The 22,608-nt window shown below is 40.9% G+C and overlaps 1 protein-coding gene and 1 long non-coding RNA gene across 3 annotated transcripts in view; one reads left to right on the top strand and one right to left on the bottom strand.

Annotated features, from left to right (window-relative positions):
- The window catches only part of ARHGEF38 (Rho guanine nucleotide exchange factor 38), a 122,316-nt gene that overhangs the window by 44,380 nt on the left and 55,328 nt on the right, over positions 1 to 22,608 (bottom strand). For both annotated transcript variants that reach the window (XM_072810290.1, XM_072810291.1), the window contains exons 3-4: positions 21,066 to 21,189; positions 2,345 to 2,492 (exon numbers count right to left, since the gene is read on the bottom strand). In XM_072810290.1, the coding sequence (XP_072666391.1) occupies positions 2,345 to 2,492; positions 21,066 to 21,189 (272 nt within the window). The remainder of the gene's footprint in view (positions 1 to 2,344; positions 2,493 to 21,065; positions 21,190 to 22,608) is intronic.
- LOC140623720 (uncharacterized) lies at positions 16,478 to 21,345 on the top strand. The gene is made up of 2 exons (XR_012023278.1): positions 16,478 to 16,712; positions 21,042 to 21,345. It is a non-coding gene; the product is annotated as an uncharacterized lncRNA (long non-coding RNA).

The following is a 22,608-nucleotide window of genomic DNA, read 5'->3' as shown; positions in this document are numbered from 1 at the left end:
AATAGCTCTAACTTAAGCTATTTTATTTTGATTTTTCTTTCCCTTAAGAAATAGTTGTGCCAATATTACTTCACCTGGATTTCGTGCTTTCTAAACCTTAGCACCTTCCAGTGCCTGAAATTATTCTCTAAAATCAGAATAGTGCTGAATACACCAGATTTGGGACACCCACCAAGGCAATAACTCAAGGCTTTCAGAAAAAGATCAAATAAGTCATTGAGGCTGAAAGTCATTTTCAGTAATTGAGACTTCTTGATATTTCAAAATTACCTCTGCCTTTAGCTGCTTTTAGGGACTATGGTACTGAACCACACTGCCAAGTGGAATATTCTGGTAGGGTCCATTTCTTTCTCTTAGAAGTCAGAAGTCTTAATGAATAATAAACTAGTATTCACCCCCACTGAACTGACAGCTCCATGTCCAGTCAACTGTTAGGAGCACAAGCCAAAGTAAGTTAACTATTTCTGCTCCCGGTATGGACCTCCATTCCTGGGGTAGTAGTTGGAGTGATGGCCAAAGGTGTGTCGTGCACTTGCTGTGAGTTTCCTCTCTTTTATTTCTAGAAATTGAAGAAGGACAATGACTCAAGGTAGACATTACTGGATCAGATCTTGCCACTCAATTAAGGTAAGAAAAGTATTCATTCACACCTGGTATAACATCATCATTTGTCCACAGGAAAGCAAGTATCTGTATATTTAGAAGATGTTGCTTCTAATTCATGAATTTATTAAGGTGGATACAACTTCAAACTTTAAGGTTTCTCTGAATTGACTTCTAACACTAAACTGCTAATACTGGAGAAATAATGAACTGGAACTACTTGTCACATCTTATCTTTAAGAATTACCTGATCATATCAAGCTCCTTGTGGACAGGGTCTAATTCTTATTTAGCTTTGAATTTGCAGCACCCAGATATATGCTTGCTATAGCATAAGCATAAATAAATGCTTGTGACATTGTGACTTGAATATATTCTTTTCCATGATATGAAAATGGGTAAAGAACTGCAGCAATTTAATGACCCTTAGAAGGTGATAAAGTTAATTTTTAAAAATTCTCTGCGCCCTGTTTAAGGCCACTTTCAGTCCCAGTTCTCTCCTGAAAGACATTTTCCAGAGTCCAGTAGTTCCCCTATCTGGGGGGTTTAATTACCACAGTTAGTCGTTATCCAGAAGCAGATGCTCCTCCTTCTGATTCTCAGCACGTATAGGAAAACCATAGTATATATAGAGTTTGGTACTATGCCTGGTTTCAGACATCCACTGGCATCCACTGAAATGTATCCCCCATGGATAAGGTGGGGGACTACTGTAGTCTCATTTAGTCTGCTAATTTCACTTTAATTCAGCTATCCATCTCTTGGACCACATTAGGGCCCCAATTTTTGTCCCCCTACTATAAAATATATAAGGAGGGGGGAGTGCTCAGACTGGCTGGTATGCTTTGATTTAGATATCACAACCCTCTCTGGTTAAATCTTTGACAATGGATATTCCTCGGAAATGAAAGACCACAGTAGAACCACTAAGAAGTGGAGTAGGGCAGAAATTCTGGCTTTAAGCATCATGCGGTAGAACACAATATATACAGTAAGATACGGATTCCATTTCAAAGGATCAGCCCAAACACATGTCCATATTTCATGCACATGAAAAAAATCAAAAAGAAAACCAAGCTGTGGTCATTAATACATGGTCTAGCAAGGAGCTAGCATTAATGCAAGGTCTAGCAAGACCAATGCATGGGATAGCAAGTTTTTTTTTTTTTTTGTCTTATTTGTGCTTCCTTATGTTTTTCAGATTTTTATAGTGAATCATTTCTTCCAGGTTAAAAACAACATATATTATGTAGTGCCAAGACTTTAGAGATGAGGAAGGAAGGCATGACTAATTCTCCCAAAACTAACTTTAACAGGGTCTGACCTGTCCTCACCCATCTCCTCTCTTTAATCCGGGGGAAGGTGAGAGCCATTTAGAGAGTCACAGGACATTCCACTAACTTTATTAGTCCACATGCTCCACTGCTGTCTCATGTGGGGGCAGGCGGCTAACAACAGCTTTAAGAAGGGCCTTTTCTTCCACATTTCATTTTTTTGATATTGCATTTTTTCCATCTTTACAGAGCCCCGAATCATCTCCTATGTTATTTTTAGTCATGCTCACAGGGGGGGAGGAAAAAGTCAATCAGGGTTTCTGGCATGTCAGCTTTTCATAAAGAGAACACAAAGTAGAGCTCCCAGCAAGCCTCATCAAATCTAGGATTTATGTGAGAACTTTCATCTACATCCAGTTAAAATGTTCCCTGCTAGGCATGGAAATCATCATTTGAAAAGACCTTACTTTAAGGACTGGATACAGTGGCTCAAATGTTGCTTCAGCTCTTCTTCCTTTTCATAGGATTCCAGTACACTGTGTGCCTCATCATGGTGGTAGCAGTAGATTTTATAAGTATCTTCCAGTGGTCCTTTAATCTGCAAGAATACTTCTCCTGATAAATGCAAAACAAAGGTAAAATGACATTAAATCAGACCAAGCGGCCACTCCATATGTTTATTCTTTGACAGTGTTGATCAGTGTTAAGTTGGATAGGTCCCACTTTCTCCCTGGGTTACTTAGGAGGGGTTCCCTTCCCTTCCCTTCCCTTCCCTTCCCTTCCCTTCCCTTCCCTTCCCTTCCCTTCCCTTCCCTTCCCTTCCCTTCATCTTTTCTCCTTCATTCTTCCCTCCCTCCTTTTTTTCTTCTCTTCCTTCCTTTCTTGTAAAAAATGAAGGATAAAGAACTTGACAAAGATAAGCAGCAAAAGAAAGCTGGCTTTCTACGTGCTTGGCTGGTGTGCAAGATCCTGGTTAAGGGCAACACTTTAGATTCAGCCTGGGTGGGTTTGGATCAGGCTGTGCTACAGACGTGGACAGGTTATGACTTAGACAAGTTATTTCTACTCTGAATCTGTTTCGTTGTCTATAAAATGGGGACAATAATAGATCCAATTTCATAGGATCATTATAAAGATTAAAGGGATAGTGTGTGTACAGTACATACACAGTAAATGCTCAAAATGGAGCAGTTATTGTTAATTTATGAGAGGTGAAATTTCAGTTCTAAGTAAATTATTTTTTGCTATTTATTCCACTGACATTTCCCAAGATTCTCTGAAAGGCAAGCAATGGAGTTTAGGGAAATAAAATATTTCCTTATATAGAAAGTATTGGCCATTATTCCTGTTAAAACTCAATGGATAGGGGCACCTGGATGGCACAGTAGGTTAGGCATCCAACTCTGGGTTTTAATGCAGTTCCTGATATCAGGGTCATGGGATCAGGCCATGTGTGGGTCTCCACACTCAGCACGAGGTCTACTTGAGATTCTCTCTCCCTCTCCCTCTGCCTCTTTCCCATGCTCTCTCTCACTCTCTCTCTCTGTCTCTCTCTCCAAAATAAATAAATAAATCTTAAAAAAAAACCTCAATTGGATAGTACTATAAACCAGGGTTATGACTGTATCTTCTTAAAGCAACTTGGGCTAATTATGTCTAGGCATTTAAGAAATCTTTTTTGATATTATGATAAAATTGCATCTGTAACTGATGACTCAAGAAGATATTGAACAATAGTTGGATTTAATCACTCACTCCATTATGTGAAAATGTGTATTAAGCATCCACTGCACACCCCAGCACTGTGTTAAGATGATTTGGGAGACACAGAAGAAATACATGATGGGATCTGCTCTCAAAGACACTACAAATTTGGGATTGACAATGACTTGGGACTGAACTGATTGTGAGTTACATGAACCTACCAATCTGTACCTATTATATTGTTACTGTTGTAGTAACAATAGTCATTCTTCCTACAGAAATAGGATTCCCTTTGTATTTTCAAGGTGCTTTGCCCACATTAACCACTTAATTCCCTGTGTGTATGAGGAGATAAAAGGTTATTTATCCCTATTAGATAAGGATGGACAAATCAGAGTTTGAAATAAATAAATGATTTTCCCAAAGTCCTGTCCAGGGGAGGCAATGCCAGGATCGGAGACTATATTCTCCTCAGTTTAACTTAGGTGTTATTAGCTCTCCACATGTCAGAGCTTTGCTGCACACGTACAAAGTGATACTGTTGGAAAGAACACAGAATCAGATATTACTGTTATCTAGGGTTTGAGTGGCAATTGAGTCTCAATTCTCATCACTCTTGAGGATGAATTTAAGAATTAAATGGAATGTACATGTAAAAAACACGTGGAACTGACTAGTTGCTCATTAAGTATCACTTGTCTCTTAATGCTACCCTGTTATCTCTACAATTAAGACACGAGTACTTTTAATGTATCACGTTCTGTTCCCATTTATATCTAGCCAGTAAGAGACTCATCTGCCTTTCCCATTATAAGAGATTTCTCTGTGATTCTAGTTAGATTGCGTGTGTGTGCATGTGAACATGTGTCTTGTTTGTTTGTTTGTTTTTTAAATATTTTATTTATTTATTTATTTATTCATGAGAGAAACAGAGAGAGAGAGAGAGAGAGAGAGAGAGGCAGAGACACAGGCAGAGGGAGAAGCAGGCTCCACGCAGGAAGCCTGATGCGGGACTTGATCCCGGGTCCCCAGGATCCCGCCCTGGGCTGAAGGCTGAGCTACACCTCTGAGCCACCCGGGCTGCCCTTGTTTGTTTTTCAATAGTGCTTTCTTTAGACTTGTAAGGAAACTCAATGTCTATGAGCAACTTTGAAACTGAAGGGATGATGGATTTTTGTTTTGTTCCTGGAATTTTACTGAACTGATTCCTCTACCAGTGTAATTCTTGCAGATTTGGTCTTCAAGACAGTTAACAACACAAACAATAAGAAATAGAGCAGTAACAAGAAGAGAAAATAAGATAGTAGCTAAATTTAGGGTTGGGTATGAGATGAGGAGAGCCTCCTGGTAATGGAACCAGGCAGGCAAATAAGAGCAAGGGTCTTGGCTGAGGGAGACTATTATGACCCAGAAGCGGGAGTGAGTGGCAGGCCCAGAAGAAGCTCAGCAGCAAGTCAAGAAGAGAGGATCTGAATACACACAGCCCAACCGAAGATGGGATTGTAAATATATGTGTTCACTACAAAGCAGTTTAGAGTAGAGACAAACAAAGGAAGAGGGAAGGACAACCTCATAAATCTGCAATAGGAACAAGTCAGAAAGTCAAAAAACAAGGGACAAACACATTTATTTCACACACAATGAAACCATTAATTGTAAATTCTAACACACACGCACACATTTTTAACAGAAGTGGTGCAGTTTGAAAGAATATATAGCTCTCTCTGAACAGCAGAGTCAAATTTTTTACTCTTTTCCAAGTAAAATTCTGCTGGAGCTCTAATAACAATTATTGAAGTTAAAAGATATTTAAGCACTCTAATTGAAAGTCATTTATTCACCCAAAGGCCAAGTACAACACTGGTGGGTAGAGTATTTGATTCCCCTTCTAGCCCTACCGATGTATTCTGCTTCATAATAATGCAGATAAAGCGATGTGTCTTGCAGCAAAAAAGTGATTCTGTTTCCACGGTAACATAACTCTGGGCTGCATTTCTTTAGTGGTGAAGGACAACTGCTCTGTCTAATGGATGTGGGTTTGAAGGGATGATTAGGAGTGGAGGAAGGATTGAGCCAAAACCAGTGAAGGTAATTTCACTTCTGGCTGCCTGTCACAAAAGCGCCAGAACACTATAAAATAAATATAACTATCGTGTACTTGAAAAAAAAAATTCTACAACCCAAGAATTTCTGCATTGGCTTTCCCCAAAAGCAATCACCATGCAGAGGGGGGAAAAAAGCACCTTCTGCCCCTTAGTTATCTCTTCCACAAACAACTTCTCAAAATATTGAACATGTTTTATGTCCTGGTGTCATTATTCAGGTATTGCAAATTGTTCCCAACACTAACATAAATATATTTATGTTTCCCTTCTTGGCCCACCTCTTCTTTACTTCCAGATCCTCACATCCATCCCCAAGATGTGCCAGACCAAACAATATGGCCTCTCTATTATTCTGACCCCATTGCAAGGTGAATTTCCCCTGCAAGGCAGTAAACCAGGGTACAAAAACAATGATATTCAAGAGATCTTCTTGTCCTAGGCTTTGTTTAGGAAAATCATAAAAAGGAATGAAGCAGTTATTTCATCATTGTCTCACAACAATTTAATGAGTGACTATTTCACACCAAGCTCTCTGGTGGGTACCTCGGATACAAAGAATCAACACTTCCCTCCATGAACTTATGAAGGCCAGTAAGAGTAAACTCCCATTTACCATACTTTGTATAAAACACAAAAGATTATCTGTTCTGCTATTGAGGATTTATTAGCGATTTCTGCAACAGCCTGCCCTTGAAATAGGGGTGATGAATGAATGCAAAGCACAGAGCCACACTGAGAGAGTAAGGTCTGCTCAGAAAGTACAAGCGGTCTGGCATGGCTGGACAGTTCCAGAAGAGGCTGTACTTGTAGGCTGGGGTCAAATCATGAAGGATATGGTGTGTCATTAAGGAGTTGGAACTTTAGCCTCAGGTGATGGAGAAGCACTGATGATTGATTTTAAGCAGCAGACTGACATGATTAGCCTGTATTCTAGAAAGTTTACTCTGGGAATTAGTCCTACGAAAGACAGGATTTGAGGAAGGAGTTAGTGGAACTAGAAAAGAGAATCCAATTAAAAAGCTTCTATAGTAATACAAGACATAAATAATGAGGGCTCATACAGGAAGTTCTGGCACTTAAGGTAGAGTGCTCTAAAGTCAACTGCCTGTTTTCAAATCCTGATTTTACTATTTACTCCTGTGAACACTTGGGTAAGTTACTTGACTTCTCTGTTCTTTAATTTCCTGATCTGTAAAATGGAGCTATAATAATAGTAGGGTTGTTTGTAGACTAAATGAGTTAAAATGTATAATATATCCATAGCTGGCAAATGCCCAATAGATGTTGGGCATATAACCACTGAAGAAAAAGCAGGGGGGATGGAGAAGAAGGCAAGAAAATGGACATTGACATATGTGCAAGATGAAGAGGGTCATTCCAAGCATATCCTATGATCTTGGTTTTTAGTACTCATGTGAATAGACAATGATGATAAGATATGGAGACCTTATGTGGAAAGACAGAGAGTTTAATTTTAGATGTACTGAGTTTGGGTTACCCAAAATATATTAAATGGAGATGTTCTTTGTGGAATTGGATGTAGGAGTCTGGGATTAAGAAAAAAAGATCTGAAGAAGAGGTGTAGGTATGTAAAACTCAGAAAACAGAAGTCGTGACTTTGATACAATCATGCAGGAAAGTAGAGTGAGAAGAGGGCTTGAGGACCAAAAGCTGGGGGCATGCTAACATTGAGGGGAGCCTAGAGTTTTGAAAAAGAGTCTGCAGAAGAGCTTGAGAAGATTCAGTCAGAAAGAAGGGAGGAAAACTAGGATTGGTGTCAGCCACGCCAAGGGCCAAATAGTGAGAAATATGGAAAATAAGTCATTGGATGACAGAGTGAGCCATTGTCCCCAGGTATCAATACTCCCCTTGAAGCAACAACATTTTAGTCTGCAGCAAGATAAAAACTACATTTCCTAGCCTTCCCTGCGATAGGGGTGGCTGTGTAATTAAAGCCTGCAAAAGTTGTCCAGGGACAACATCTGGGAACTTTAAGAGGCAGGTAGCTCATCATTTATCCCTTCTTCTCCATATTTTTCTTTGTTCTGCTACCCGGAACGTGAAGATAAGGCTAAGTGTGACCTGGAAGAAGTATGTAGCCTACAGGACTTTGCAGAGCAGAACTGCCATATAGACCTAAAATACAGGCCTTTAGACTATTACACAGTAAAAAATGGGCATCTTGTATTTAGGATAATAACGTTTTGTTTGTTTGCTGTTTCTCCTGGATGAACTTAATTCTAATCAACACACTGTTTCTTCTTCTTCCACAAGTATATATTTTGGGAGGACTCATGGCAGTTGATGCAACCCTCTTTACTACCCATAAAATCTAACTCAAAAATTGTATGAAATGTTACAGAAATTGTTACTTATGAACAGTGTTACAGACTGGATATTTATTTCCCTCTAAAATCCATATGCTGAAGCCTTAACTCCCAGTGTGATGGTATTTGGAGATGGGACTTTTGGGAGATAATTAGGTTTATATTAGATCATGAGTGTGGACCTGTCATGATGGGATTAGTGCCCTGAAGAGGAAGAAACATCAGAGCTTTCTCTATCCACCCTGTGAAGGATGAAATGGGATGGTGGCTGTTTGCAAACTAGGAAGAGGGCTGTCACCAGGAATCAGCCACCTTGATCTGGACTTCCTAGCCTCCAGAACAGTGAGAAATAAGTCTATTGTTTAAACCACCAAGTCTATGGTTATTTGTTATGGCAGCCTGAGATGACCGAGACACAGAGTTTAAAGTACAAAGTTATTTGTGTTACCAAGAAAAAATATGTAATAAGTTCAACTCTAAACCCAACGACAGTGATGTTTAAAGAGCACTTTAGTTAAAATTTTAAGCATAAACTATGGCCAAAGATATATCCCCCAAGTTCTGTAGTTCTAAGAAAAACTTGTTTGTCAAGACAGAGTATTCACACTACAGAGAAGGGGGCATGAAGGCTTTTGAGGATAAAGGTGGGGATAGAACCTACTCTCTAGAAAGAGCGTCCAAGATCTGGGTAAAATGATAGGAGCCTCTGGCTGTCACTCCCATGAGGGATACTCACAATTGAGTAAACCTGCCATTCCCAAATGAAAGAGCTTTGCTGGCAGCTTTCACCAGGAGGTTCAAGGAGAGCTCCCCAGTTTGCTTAGCCTCCTTGGATGAAAGCCCAGCTGCTGGGTCTGAACGAGACAGTAGATTAGTCAGCCAAATGCCAGATCATGGATGTGTTTCCTTCCTTCCTTTCCTAGCCCCCTTCTGTTCTCCAGGACAGGGGAAAGTGAAGAGGCAAAGTGGGAAGAAAAAGATGGGAAGAGTAAATGCTGCCTACAGAAATCACTATGCTTGGCCTTTAGTCTCATTTAGTTTCTACCTAGCCTGGGAATAAAACTGACAACTGAGGATACCCTAGTGACCCTGGTTAGGGTTATGGAATTCACACTGAATATAGGTGCCAAGGGGTGCAGGGAACCATGAGATTAAAACAAATAATCCCTGGAGTATCGATTTTATGAATACATTTGGAACAGAAAACATTTTCACAGAAAAGAGTAGAATGGGAAATTTTTGTGAGTTCTTAAGATAAAATGAGACTTCCAAGCTGTTTTGTGTCTGTGGCAGTGGCTTCAGGTAATAACTCTACGTTCCCTGGGGCTCATATTTCTCTTCTGATATCAGGAATATTTTGGTAAAAAATTTTCCGAAGCTCTAGAGTAAGGTAAGTTCAGAAAAAAGGATTTGGCAATGAGATTTGACAAGTCTGAGATCTCTGGTGACATAGTAACAGCAACTGCACAGGCATGGTGTGAAGGGGATGAGGAGGTGAGGAAGTGGGGCCAGTGAGGCTAGCGAAACCATGAAGAGAAAAAAAGAGAACAAAAGGGAGCCACAGTGAGGTGTGGGGTCTTGTCCCCAGGCCACGGCTGTGTCCAGTGCTGGGAGGACAATGCGATCATAAAGGAGAGGCCATTCTACAGCTGAGGCAGCACCCACGCAGCGTATCTGGCAGCTGGAGATACCTGGCAGCAGGGCAGGATTGACTGGGGGGCATCAGTGGGCATGGAGATGGACTGGGTAAATACCTAGCAGGACCTGTATAAGGAAGAGTTAGGGTCTCCTTCTGTGACCAGAGTTCTTGATGGCAGTTGGGGCAAATCAGGCTCTCGCAGTGAAGTGCTTCAACTGGATGCTCTTTAAGTATTGCTCCAATGCTAACATTCTAGAATACCATTCCTTATTTTGATGATAATTCATGATCTCTTCCTGAACCTTTTTGATTTCCTAGATATTTAACTCTAGGTGGGGATTTTTAAACAATATTTTATTTATTTATATGAGAGAAAGAGAACAAGCAGGGGAAGCTGCAGAGGGAGAGGGAGAAGCAGACTCCCCATCGAACAGGGAGCCGATGCAGGGCTCAATCCCAGGACCCTGAGATCATGACCTGAGCCGAAGGCAGACGCTTCACCAACTGAGCCACCCAGGTGCCCTTAGGTGGGGATTTTTATAACAAGTGGCACATTAGGAAAACACTAGCTCTTTGAGAGTTGAAAGCTAGAAGGTTTCCACTGGCTGGATTAGGAAGAACTATAACTTTTCCCTCCTTGAGGTGGGTAGCACCTATGACCCTGTTCTTTTTTTTTTTTTTAAGATTTATTTATTTATTTATGATAGACAGAGAGAGAGAGAGAGAGAGAGAGAGGCAGAGACACAGGAGGAGGGAGAAGCAGGCTCCATGCCGGGAGCCCGACGTGGGACTCGATCTCCGGACTCCAGGATCGCACCCTGGGCCAAAGGCAGGCGCTAAACTGCTGAGCCACCCAGGGATCCCCTGACCGTGTTCTTAAACCAATGAACCCATGACTCGATTTCTCTCACCCTACTATGTACCTCTCTTGAGGTACATACCTCTGCTACAGCTAGTTGCTCTATACTGCCTACCAGCCTCTGAAGATGACATAGGACAAACCACTGGCAGGCTTGGTGACAACCCCAGCAACAGTGATCACCGCGATCCTTCTGTGTGCCAGCCAGGGTACTGGACACTCCTCATCGTCTCCAGCATTCATTTCATTCTTTCAGCACTACTGAGGACACTGTTCCAGATGCTGGTGAAGCATCAGTAACAAAACAGATAAGAATTCCTCTCCTCAGGGAGCTTACATTCTAATGGGAGTATTCCTCATGTCTTGGACTCTAATGCCTTGGAGATGAGGGATGCCTGGGGGGCTCAGTGGTTGAGCATCTGCCTTCGGCTCAGGGAGTGATCCTGGAGTCCTGGGATCGAGTCCCGCATCGGGCTCCCCGCAAGGAGCCTGCTTCTCTCTCTGCCTGTGTCTCTGCCTCTCTCTCTCTGTGTCTCCCATGAATAAATAAAATCTTTAAAAAACATGAACAGATGAAATGTGGCATCTACTACTAGTTGCTTATCCATTCTTCCTTGTTCCAAACTAACAAAATTTAGACCAGCAATGCACCCACTTAAAAATACTGACCTTTCTCCACTCTCTGCTAGTTAGGGGTGGTCAAGGATGTGGGCAAGTGTGTATTTGTGTGTGAATGTGTTCATGTATGAAATGAGATAATAATGTGTGTGTGGAAATTAAATCATGAGATATAGGTTGAAGTCTCTGGGACTTCCTTCCAAGTGACAAGAAGCTTTGGGAAGAGGTAGTTTTGCTTTTACTGCCTGCAGGAAGCCACGCTTAGTAGTGGAGTAGTCATGGTGAGGCCAGGAGGCCAAACACCACACAGTCAAGTCCTAGGAAGGAAAGACTGTGAGCATCTGGTCAGCAGCTGCCCCAGTTCTGTACTACTGAATTCTGGATTTCTTGTCATGTGAAGAAAAAGACCCCTTTTTGGTTAAGTCCTCTTGGTGAGGTTTCTGTCCTAGGTAGGCAAGTACAGTCCTCACTGGTCTGATTGACTCGGCCCCGGCCACAGAGCTAGTGGTGACAGAGCCAGAATGAAAGCCCAGATTCGTCTCCCCCCAAGGCCCATGCTCTTTCTGGGCTACTTTGCAACTTTGAGGTTTGCACACCTGCAAGTACACTTCTCACTTTCAGTCCCTGGGTATTGGGAAAGTGTTCGGGGGTTCATGGAACTCTTACATTTGTAGGCTGGAGGACTTTATTTCTACATGTGTTCCGCACAGTATTTGATTTTTCACAGCTCCATTCAGCTCTGCCTACACAGCTAAGCCGCTGACTTCTGTGAGCGGCTCCACAGCATAGCATCCTGTAATGTCACGTTCTCCTCAGAGAACAGAACTATAGAACTTGTTACTAAGCCATCCTGGCTTTATTTTCATTACAAGAAATAAGTCCCTGTAGCCCTGGGACCCAGCTTGACAGCACTCAGGAGATTGTAAACCCAACCCCACATTGTATCCTGCTGTCCACTGCCTCCTGCTGATTCTTCCTCTCCTGTATGGATTTGCCTATGCTGGACCCCGAAAAAAAATACAAAAAAACGTTTTTCCTGTCATCTTCCCTGAAGCTGATAGCTTTTCTGTTAGTGCTAACATGTAGGATAAAGTGCCCTGACCTTTCAGCTGCTGCATCAGGGTCTTACCCCTACTGGCCTCACATATTCCAGGCTACAGGTCTGGGATGCTCTCAACCTGTCCCAGCTGGCCAGAGTTCATCACGTTGAGCCTACTTGTGTCCTAAGTACAACACGCACACACACACACACACACACACACACACTGTAGGAAAATTATTCAGGTGAGCTACTTTGTGGCGTCTCCCACATGGCAACATGACATGAATTATCAGTGACTAATGCTCTTCTCACAAAAATCACTGCTAAAGGCACAGATTCCTGCTTCAGGGACATACAAGAGACGGTGCTTTAGGAGAACAAAGTACTGCCGTAGAACAGCAGTGCATCACCCACTACATCTTCAAAGAACAGAAAGCTCTAAATTGTCTTTCTCTCAAAGGATAAACTCACCCTCAGGAAAAGGCACATGAAAAATTGCAATTCCTTTACCACAAGCTCCCTTCAGCTCTGGTTCTCAATATAGTGTGCAGGAGGTAGGCCCATAAGGTAGACTCAAACATACTCATAGCTCTTTTTTTTTTTTAATGCTTTGAAACATTATAGCATTGTTGCAAATGTATATAAGAGAATGTGAGCTCCGTTTGGGTTATCTGTCTGTGTGACTGACCACCTCAAAACTCAGTACCTTAAAATAACAACCATTTTGATTTTTCTCTCATAATTGTGTGGGTTGGCTGGAAGCAACCATGTGGTTCTTCTACTCTCCTTGATGCCTGCTGAGGCTGCGGTCATCCCAGGGCTGAACTGACTGGACGTTCCGAGACAGCTCATTCATAAACCTGGTGCCTTGTCAGGGACAGCAGGAAGATTGGCCTCCGCTGGGATGCTGGGACAGCTGGGGCACTTTCTCACTTTCCACAGTCTCAGGTCTAATCTTTTTCCATGTGACCTCTTCATGTGGCACTTCCAGCAGGGCAGCTGGACTTCTTAAATGGCTAGTTCCTCAAATCACAAAAGTAGAAACTGCCAAGCTTTAAGAATTAGGCCCCCAGTCACTGACACACCATCACTTCCACTGCATTGCATGAATTAGTGAGTCTTAGGGCCAGTCCAGAGTCAATATGGCACTAGGCTGCATGGCAGCGTGAATATCAGGAGGGCCATTGAGGGCCATCTTTGGAAAGTGTCTGCTTCATTGCTGTTCATTGCCACTCACTATATCAAATGTGGAAATGATACTTGATATGTTAAATTATGCTTTATAGAAGAAAGCATGTTACCTTATTATATCTATGCATCATCAAGATGCATAGATATTGGGAGCATCTAGAAACTACACAAATACAGTGAATCCGATTATTTGAAAAACATGATCAAGACCTCTGGGGGAAAAAATCACATTTTATTCAATGGTTACATACATAAGAGACCTAGTTTTGTAAATAGATGGGTAAATTTGATATTCTCAGGATAACAAATTAGTAATCTCATACATTGAATATTTATTAAGAATAGGCCCTGGGCCATCATTATTTATACGTGATTTTACTTAATCTTCACAAATACTCTGTGCGGTGGGTATTATTACCTCAAATTTCTACATGAGAAACCAAAGTTCAATGAGATTTTGTAACTTGCCTAATATTAAATATCTTGTAATCAGATGAGCCAGGATGTAAACCTCTAAACCCTATACTACCATTTTACCTGTTTTGTCTTTGCTCACTATTTTCTTAAATCGTTACAGAGTAATCTTCAGTTTAAGGGGAAACAAGAGCCACATCTCATACTCCCACCTCTAAAGATTTAGAACCCATGTCATATTTAGACAGTCTGCTGAAGTCAAGACTTTAAAATCCAGTTTCTACCTTGGCATGATAGTCCAGACAATTCCCTAGAGCTCTCATATCTACAAACATATGCTTCTGTGCTTAAACTTGAACTTCATCCAAACCCCAAGGTTATTATTGAGTAAAATCCTCTGCCTGGTTTATCTGGGTATCTGGAAATTTTCCCTTTGGCACTAGAGCTATGAATCACAACCTCTCATTCGTGCCATCTAAGGACAGAGAAATGGGACTCCTGTACTTTTCATTTTGTGGTAACATGAGTTTGGAAATGTCTCACCAAGGGATCCCTGGGTGGTGCAGCGGTTTGGCGCCTGCCTTTGGCCCAGGGTGCGATCCTGGAGACCCGGGATCGAATCCCACGTCAGGCTCCCGGTGCATGGAGCCTGCTTCTCCCTCTGCCTGTGTCTCTGTCTCTCTCTCTCTCTCTCTGTGTGTGACTATCATAAATAAATAAAAATTTAAAAAAAAGGAAATGTCTCACCAAAAATCAGGTTATACTGTAAAATGTAAGAGCTTTGGTGAAAGATTTAGTGATAGAAATTGCCAGTGAACTCAGGATTGATATGGCTACCATATATGAGTCATGGAGGTCTCCTTGGTGCTATGCTCCAGCCACATTAGACAGGACTATGCTGTCTTTATAAGAATTTCCTCTAATCTCCTGCCTTGGGGCCTCTATGTCATTTGTCATTTAGAAAGTCATTTGCTTCAGAGTGCCTGGGTGGTACAGTCAGTTAAGCATCCGAGTCTTGGTTTCTGTTCAAGTCATGATCTCAGGGTTGTGAGATCAAGCCCTGCAAGATTGAGCCCCGTGTTGAGCTCCCCACTCAGCTCAGAGTCTGCTTGAGATTCTCTCCTTCTCTCTCCCTGCCCCTCCCACTCATGCTCTCTCTCTCATTTAAATAAATAAGTAAATCTTTTTTAAAAAGTCATTTTTGGGATCACTGGTGGCTTAGCAGTTTAGTGCCTGCCTTTGGCCCAGGGTGTGATCCTGGAGACTCAGAATTGAGTCCCACATCGGGCTCCCTGCATGGAGCTTGCTCCTCCCTCTGCCTATGTCTCTGCCTCTCTCTCTCTCTCCACATCTCTGATGAATAAATAAATACAATCTTTAAAAAAAGAGTCATTTTCTTCAATCTTCACCTTTATAAGTCCTTAGAGTCCAAGCTCAAAATCCACTTTCCAAATCAAGTTTTTCTTTATCTAAATTGAATGAATCACTGTCCTTGAATCTGTATTAGTTAGCTATTGCTGCAGGAAAAAAAAAAATCACCCAAAACTTAAAGGCTTAAAACTCTTGTTTGCTCACAATTCTCTGGAGTGACAATTTGAACAAGGCTCAGCTGGGTTGGCTTGTTCCAGGTGTTGTTTATACATGTGTTTGCAATTTGTAACCAGAGGCCACCTGGCTGAGGAGGCCATGCTCACATCAAAGTCGAAGGCTTCGACTGTGTTGATTGAAATGATTGGGTAGTTTGAGATTTCCCTCTTCCTCAGGAGAGTGGATGTCACAAGGCTGTTGTAGAACATTATTTTGCCACATTTTATTGGTCAAATCAAGCCACAAGGCTAGCCCAGATGTCAAGGGTAGAAAAATTAAAATATGACTCCAACCATTTCTCTTTCATATACACCTTACTGTTATAACTTCCTTTATGTATTTTTCTATCATCTTCCTCAAAGTTGCAACTTATGATTAGTAAATTCAAAAATTGTGAATACATTCGATTGAGGGACACCTGGGTGGCCCAGCAGTTAGGCGCCTGCCTTTGCCTCAGGTCATGATCCTGGGGTCCTTGACAAAATAATGGATTGATATTCTTCTAAAATGTCAAGGTCTTTAAAGATGAGATAAGACTGGGGCACCTGGGTTGCTCAGTGGTTGATCACACCTTTGGCTCAGGGCGTGATCCTGGGGTACTGGGATTGAGTCCCACATCAGGCTCCCTGCAGGGAGCCTGCTTCTCCCTCTGTCTGTGTCTCTGACTCTCTCTCAGTCTAGGTCTCATGAATAAATAAATATTTTTTTTTTAAAAAAGATACATTCGATTGAGTTTTCTCTGTAAACTATAGTATCTTTAAGTTTTTACTTTGAACTTATTTTTTACTTAACAGAAAATTGCAAAATTAGTACTGGTAGTTTACAAATATCCTTCACTCAGCTTCTCTAGGCTTAACAGCTTGTGTAACCAGGGCACCTGGGTCGTTCAGTGGTTGAGCATCTGCCCTTGGCTCAGGTCATGATCCTGGGGTCCTGGAATCGAGTCCTGCATCAGGCTCCCTGCAAGAAGTCTGCTTCTGTCTCTGCCTCTCTCTCTCCATCTCTTATGAATAAATAAATAAAATTAAAAAAAAATCTTGTGTAACCACAGTACAGTTGTCAGAAAGGGAAATAAAGTTTTCTTTATTATTATTACCTAAATTAAACACTGTATTTGAATTTCAATGCTACATTCTTTTACTGTTCTAGAATCTATCCAGGCTTCCACTTGCTTTATTTATTGTTTGTTTGTTTATTCATGAGAGACAGAGAGGCACAGGGAGAAGCAGGCTTCCTGCAGGGAGCCCGATGTGGGACTCAATCCCAGTACCCCAGGATCACGCCCTGAGCCAAAGGCATGATCAACCACTGAGCAACCCAGGTGCCCCAGTCTTACCTCATCTTTAAAGGTAATGTCATCTTTTGACATTTTAGAAGAATATCAATCCATTATTTTGTCAAGGACCTCAGGATCATGACCTGAGGCAAAGGCAGATGCTCAACCACTGAGCCACTCAGATGCCCCTGGCTAAACATTTTTAAATCATTACTGGAATTAATTGGTTCTTTATATGCTCACACTATTATAAACTTGTCATAATTTAACTGTAAACCCTTCTGCTATTGTTGTCGACTCATTAATAACCATTGCCTTACATTTCTCATGGGCCCAAGGTAACTCAGAATTAAAAATAAAAGAGATTAATTTAGGATAACTTCATTTGACCTCATGAAGCCATGCTGCATGAAGTGCTCGGTGTAAACACGCCTTTGTAGCTGCACGTGTTAAACCACATGCACTTGGGCTTAAAGTATAGGTAAGATTTTACCAAGTGGGAAGTGGGAAGAAGGTCAGGAAGAGGGTTCCAAGTAGAAGTAGCAGCATGAACAGAAGCATGGTCAGCAAATACCGAATACCAAGGCTTTAAAATTTGGTGTAGGCATTGCTGCTTCTCCAGCCCATTTCTGTCTTCTGTTTGTCTTCGGGTCAGTCATAGCATTAAGAACCCCATTGTGGATAGCGAGTATGCTGTGTGTTATGTGTTCATGATCAACTTTCTTGAGCAACAGAAAATCAATACTTAATTTTTATTAAACATGCATAGATTAAACACTTGCTTCTGAAAGGGTTTATTGCAAAACAAAGTAAGCGTAACCAGATAATTAAAAAGTTATGGATTTGTATCATAAGATAAATTACCAAATTATTGTAGCAACAGTATCCAGATACTCTGTAGCAGAACTGCAAAGCCACTATTTCTCAAACAATTTCACTTACATCTAATCTTTTTTAAAAAATTTTATTTATTCAGTTGACACAGAGAGATAGGGAGAGAGCGTGCATGAGCTGGGGGTGCAGAGGGAGAGGGAGAAATAGACTCTGCTGAACAGGGAGTCCAACACAGGGCTCAATCCCAGAACTCCGAGATCATGACCCAAGCCGAAGGAGGACGCTTAACCTTCCGAGCCACACTAGTGCCCCACATCTACTCTTTAATTCCCTATATGTCCCACTAAAACCCACTGGCTGTTATCCTGGTGGCTTCATGCCTCTCACAGGTCACAGCATGGGCCACCCATCATAGGCCATGACATACTAGCTGCTATAACCCATGGACATCAGAATCTGTAGCATCAGATACATCTCCTGCCACCACTGAAGCAGGAAGCAGTTAGCTTCATGTCCAAATGTTATCTTTTTATCAGCCAGTGCTGTGCTTGCTGTACTTCAAAAGGTTGGGATAGGAGAGATAGACCGTCTTTCAGAGTTTACCATGTGTTATGGTGAGAACTCTATTAAATACACCTGCCTCTTATATTCTATTAGGAGAGACCAGTTAGAAATTGGAGTGCAATGTAGAAGTCTTCCTGAATCTCTGATCCTCCTTAAAAAGGAGACATTCCAGAACAAAGGCTAAACTGGACTGAATGCTACAACAATAGACTATAACCAGGATGTTCTAGGTAAATTAGGTTATTTGTCTCCTTAAGCCTGGAATTGTCTTGGACTCCAGCATATGAAACTACCCCTAAATCTTATTTATGCTTTATTCAACATTTCTCTTGAATCTGACCCTTCTTTTTTATTCTCACTGTATCCACCTTAGCTTAGATACTTGTTACCATATGCCTGCATTATTTATAACCACCTATTTACTAGTCTAGGACTCATTTTCTCCTTCTATCCATTCTCTTCATACTTACCATAGTTTTCCTTCTCCAGAAACTTGTATGTCTCATCACACCCTTGCTGAAAAATCTTTTAATGGCTCCTCAGTACCTGTAGAGTAAATTCCAAATTTGATTCCAAGTATAGTCTGTCTCTATTCTACACTTACAGGTGCATTTCTTCTTTTTAAAGGTTTATTTAGAGAAAGTCCACTTGCTCCTGTGAGAGTAGGGGGGCAGAGGGAGAGACTCTTCAAGCAGACTCCACACTGAGCACAGAGCCCAGTTGGGGCTTGATCTCATAATCCATGAGATCATGACATGAGCTGAAACCAAGAGCTACCCAGGTGCATCTATAGATTCATTTCATTTTTTTCCCCAAGATTTTATTTGAGAGAAACAGACACAGTGGGAGAGAGAGAGATAGAGAAAGAGAGCATGAGCAGAGAGAAGAGGTAGAAGCAGGCTCCCCTCTGAGCTGAGAGCCTGATGCAGGGCTTGATCCCGGGACCCTGAGACCATGACCTGAGCCAAAGGCAGATGCTTAACCGACTGAGCCACACAGACGCCCCCAGATTCATTTCTGATTCACTTCTGCTTCAGATTCATCCTTCACTCCTGTTTGGCTTTATCTCTCGCCATTTCCTAAGCATGCTAGCCATTTAGCATTTGCTGTTCATGCTTTTGTTCATGCTGTTGCTTTCACTTAGTTTTTTAGACCTGGACCTCACTTGTTGAAATCTGGACTAACTGCAAGCCCAAGTTACATCTTCAAGGGTCCTTCTATGATTCTCCATCTAGAAATATTCTTTTTATCCTCTGAAGTTGTCCAGTAGTATAGAAAATAGTCTGATGGTGTATTACACAAATACCTTCAATACAAGGAGCTTTTCAATGGCAAACTTTTGAAGGACAGAATGATCTTTTTAATCTTTTGATACTCCACAATGCCACTCAGTACCTTTATATATGCTGCTATTTAATAACTATTCATTGAGTGAATTAATAAATGGCCAATGAATCCACACTAAAGTAATAATGAATAGAGTCCTTCCTTAGAAAACATATCTACAGCTTATTGAAGACTACGTTAGCTCTGGCTGCCATAACAAAAGACTGAAGGGTGGAAGAGCTTACATAATAGACATTTATTTCTCACATTTCTGCAGGCTGAGAAGTCCAAGATTCAAGTGCCAGCAGATTCAGTTCCTAGTGAGGGCCTCCATCCTGGCTTGCAGGGAGCTGCCGTCTTGTGTCCTCACATAGTGAAGAGGGAGACAGGGAACACTGGTCTCTTTCTTTCCCTATAAGTGTGCTAATCCCATTATGGGGGGAGCCCCCACCCTTATGACTTCATCTAAACCCAAATTACCTCCCAAAGGCCTCACCTCCAAATACCATTACATTGAGGGTTAGGGTTCAACCTATGAATTTTAGGGGAACACAAACATTCAGTACATAATAGGGACACTTAGTCACAAATAATGATTAAATTTAACCCTTCCTGTGGGAGAATCTTTTTGAGTGAGCTGACCTTTCTGTCTATAAAACACTACAAATAGGTTGATTCACCTTTCCATTTATAATCAGTCTTGCTTTGGGTCTTCCATAAATACAAACCAAGATCAATTTCATTGTTGAAACTCTAACTTCCATTAACAAATAAAGACACAATGAACAAAGTATAAAGTGTGAGTGTGTGTTTGTGTCTCTGTATACGTCTCAAAGAAAGTTGATCCACATCAAACTGATAACTGTGATCATTTATATGACAGATAGTGGCAATGATGGAGGTGTTTTATTCTTCTACTCCTGATTTATTTTAAAATCTTTGTAGGAAACATACATTGCATGTTATATGTGAAATAGAAAAATACAAAAAAACAAAAAAGAAAGAAAGAAACCTCAAAGAAGTCTTAGTCTCCATAGCACCCCGATGTGGCTTTTGCCTTCAAAAAGTCCACAATAGTTTTCCTTTTGGAACTCCCAAGAAATAGAATGAATAAAAAAAATTTGGCTCAATGCTTTTTCAATGATCTTTGTATTTTTTCCAAAATCTTACCAGAGTAAGGAAATAATCTATGACTGAGAATAAAAATATATTTGGAAAGCAAATAATATGGAGAAAAAAGGAAAAGTAGAACTTGTGTGTTTTATAAATTATAAAAACCCTTCATGCAAAATATTTTACAATCCCAAAGTCAATGGATTCATAAGTGTAAGATCTGGAAAACACTGTGACTAAAATCAGTAAAGCTATTAAAGTATTTAAATATTTAATTCTTTAAGGATCGAGTAAGTGTTAGCCATAAAACAAAATGAGAGAACATCTGGAAGGCAAAGAGGTTGAAAGATTGAAAATTAAAAAGCAAATGGTGTGCTTAGTGCTACTGTGGGACTTCAGCAAATGGATAGAAACCCATTTGAAGACAAATACAGAGTTTGTGTAATTACAATGAGCCTGAAGATGGGTTTAGCATTTATACATCTCCTGGGAAGCTTGGTGAGTCAGAAACATAAAACCAAAGCACAGGGAGGTTATTAAAATATTATTTCCTGTTGTATTGTAGAACTCGAGAAGAGAATAAACATACCGATTACTTGCATGGCCGGTTCCACGTCTGTTGTGGCCTCTTCCAACAATGACAGCAGCTTGGCTGATATCTGATGCACAGATTCAATGTTGCTAAACAAGCTATCCACGTCCAGCCGATCAATCTGAAGAAACACAAACACTGAACACAGCTGATGGAGAGAGACACACTGTATTTAGGATGTTTTCTCCTGCTAAACGGTCAGCATCTTATATGCCAGCCCATGCTGCTTCCATTGACCATTGCAGTAAACATTCTTATTTGGGATTTTTAAAGTAAATGTGCAGTTTTTCATGCAAGAAAAAGGAGGGGGGAGGGAGATATTGTATCCGTTCCATCTGCCTTTTTCTTCATTTTGACCAAGTATTTAATGAGTCAAATGCACATATACATATTCCTATAAAACCAGAGTATGAAGAAGATTTAGGCCACCTAATCAGTATTTTTATTAACTGCCATCTATGAGAGTATGTACTAGTGTGTATGAATTTAGAACACTTTAATGCTTATACAGCAGAAGTCAGACCTTTCTCTAGGCAAGTAACTATTTTCAAAGCTGTTTTAAAACCACAGATGTTCTAAAAGCGATGACAAGTAGATGTGCTGAGTTGCTTCCTGCCTTTTTTCTTGAAAGAAATGTGAATGGAAATTTCACCAAACATGTTCTACTAATTAAAGATTCATCATATTTTGTAACCCATGCATGGCCTCAAAAACCAGTATAATCATTCCTAGATAGAGCTGGTGCTTATAATATTTTATTTATTCATTCATCTCTCCTTCATTAACTATTTCCTGAGGGCCTTCTATGTATCAAGAATTGTAATAGAAACCGAACTATGTCATAGGCACTGGATGATTAGTAGAGGGATAGCCAACCACCCTAACCTATCTAAGTGAGACATGTGCCCTCATTTTGCTGGATCTTATTCTAAATCTTTTTCTCAAGTTTAAGTCTTATCTTTCATAATCAAATAGTGTCTTGTTGGCTCATGAAGAGATTGGTACAGGCTCTACTGGGCTACCACAGGGAATAGGAATAGGTGCCTTTATCCATGGCTTACTGCTATATGTGAGGTCATAGATATATAATCAGTCATCAATCATCAAGTAATGGAAGGGCTTCACAGGTGGAAAGCAGCGTTGCTGGTTCCAGACCAGATCAGCATATTAGGAGTGAGAGAGACAGCGAGTTCAGCTAAGGACCAAAAAAGGCCAAGAAATTAAGGGAATTTAGGGACAAGGGATACAGGGGAAAAGGCAAATGTGGAGGAATCTGGAGATGAAAATTGACACTTAGCTTCTTCCTCAGGCTCTCAGAATCTTCTCTTTGGGTGTGCTAAGTCTGTGGTGAGGAGAGTGGGGGGAGGAGGCAGGTTGCTCATCTTTTTATTCGATCCTTTTTTGGCGTTGACTCATCTGTCATTCCCCATACCACAGAAATATTATTTTGATAAGGATAATCTGTTATTAAATGTGAAGTATTGCTTTGCATTCCACCTTGTTTAAAATTTGGTGACTGTGTCAGTTATTTTTTATGCAA

The sequence above is a fragment of the Canis lupus genome, chromosome 33 (genome assembly GCF_048164855.1).
Source record: "Canis lupus baileyi chromosome 33, mCanLup2.hap1, whole genome shotgun sequence".
NCBI classification, from domain to species: Eukaryota; Metazoa; Chordata; class Mammalia; order Carnivora; family Canidae; genus Canis; species Canis lupus.
This window is presented reverse-complemented; position numbering and strand designations above follow the sequence as displayed.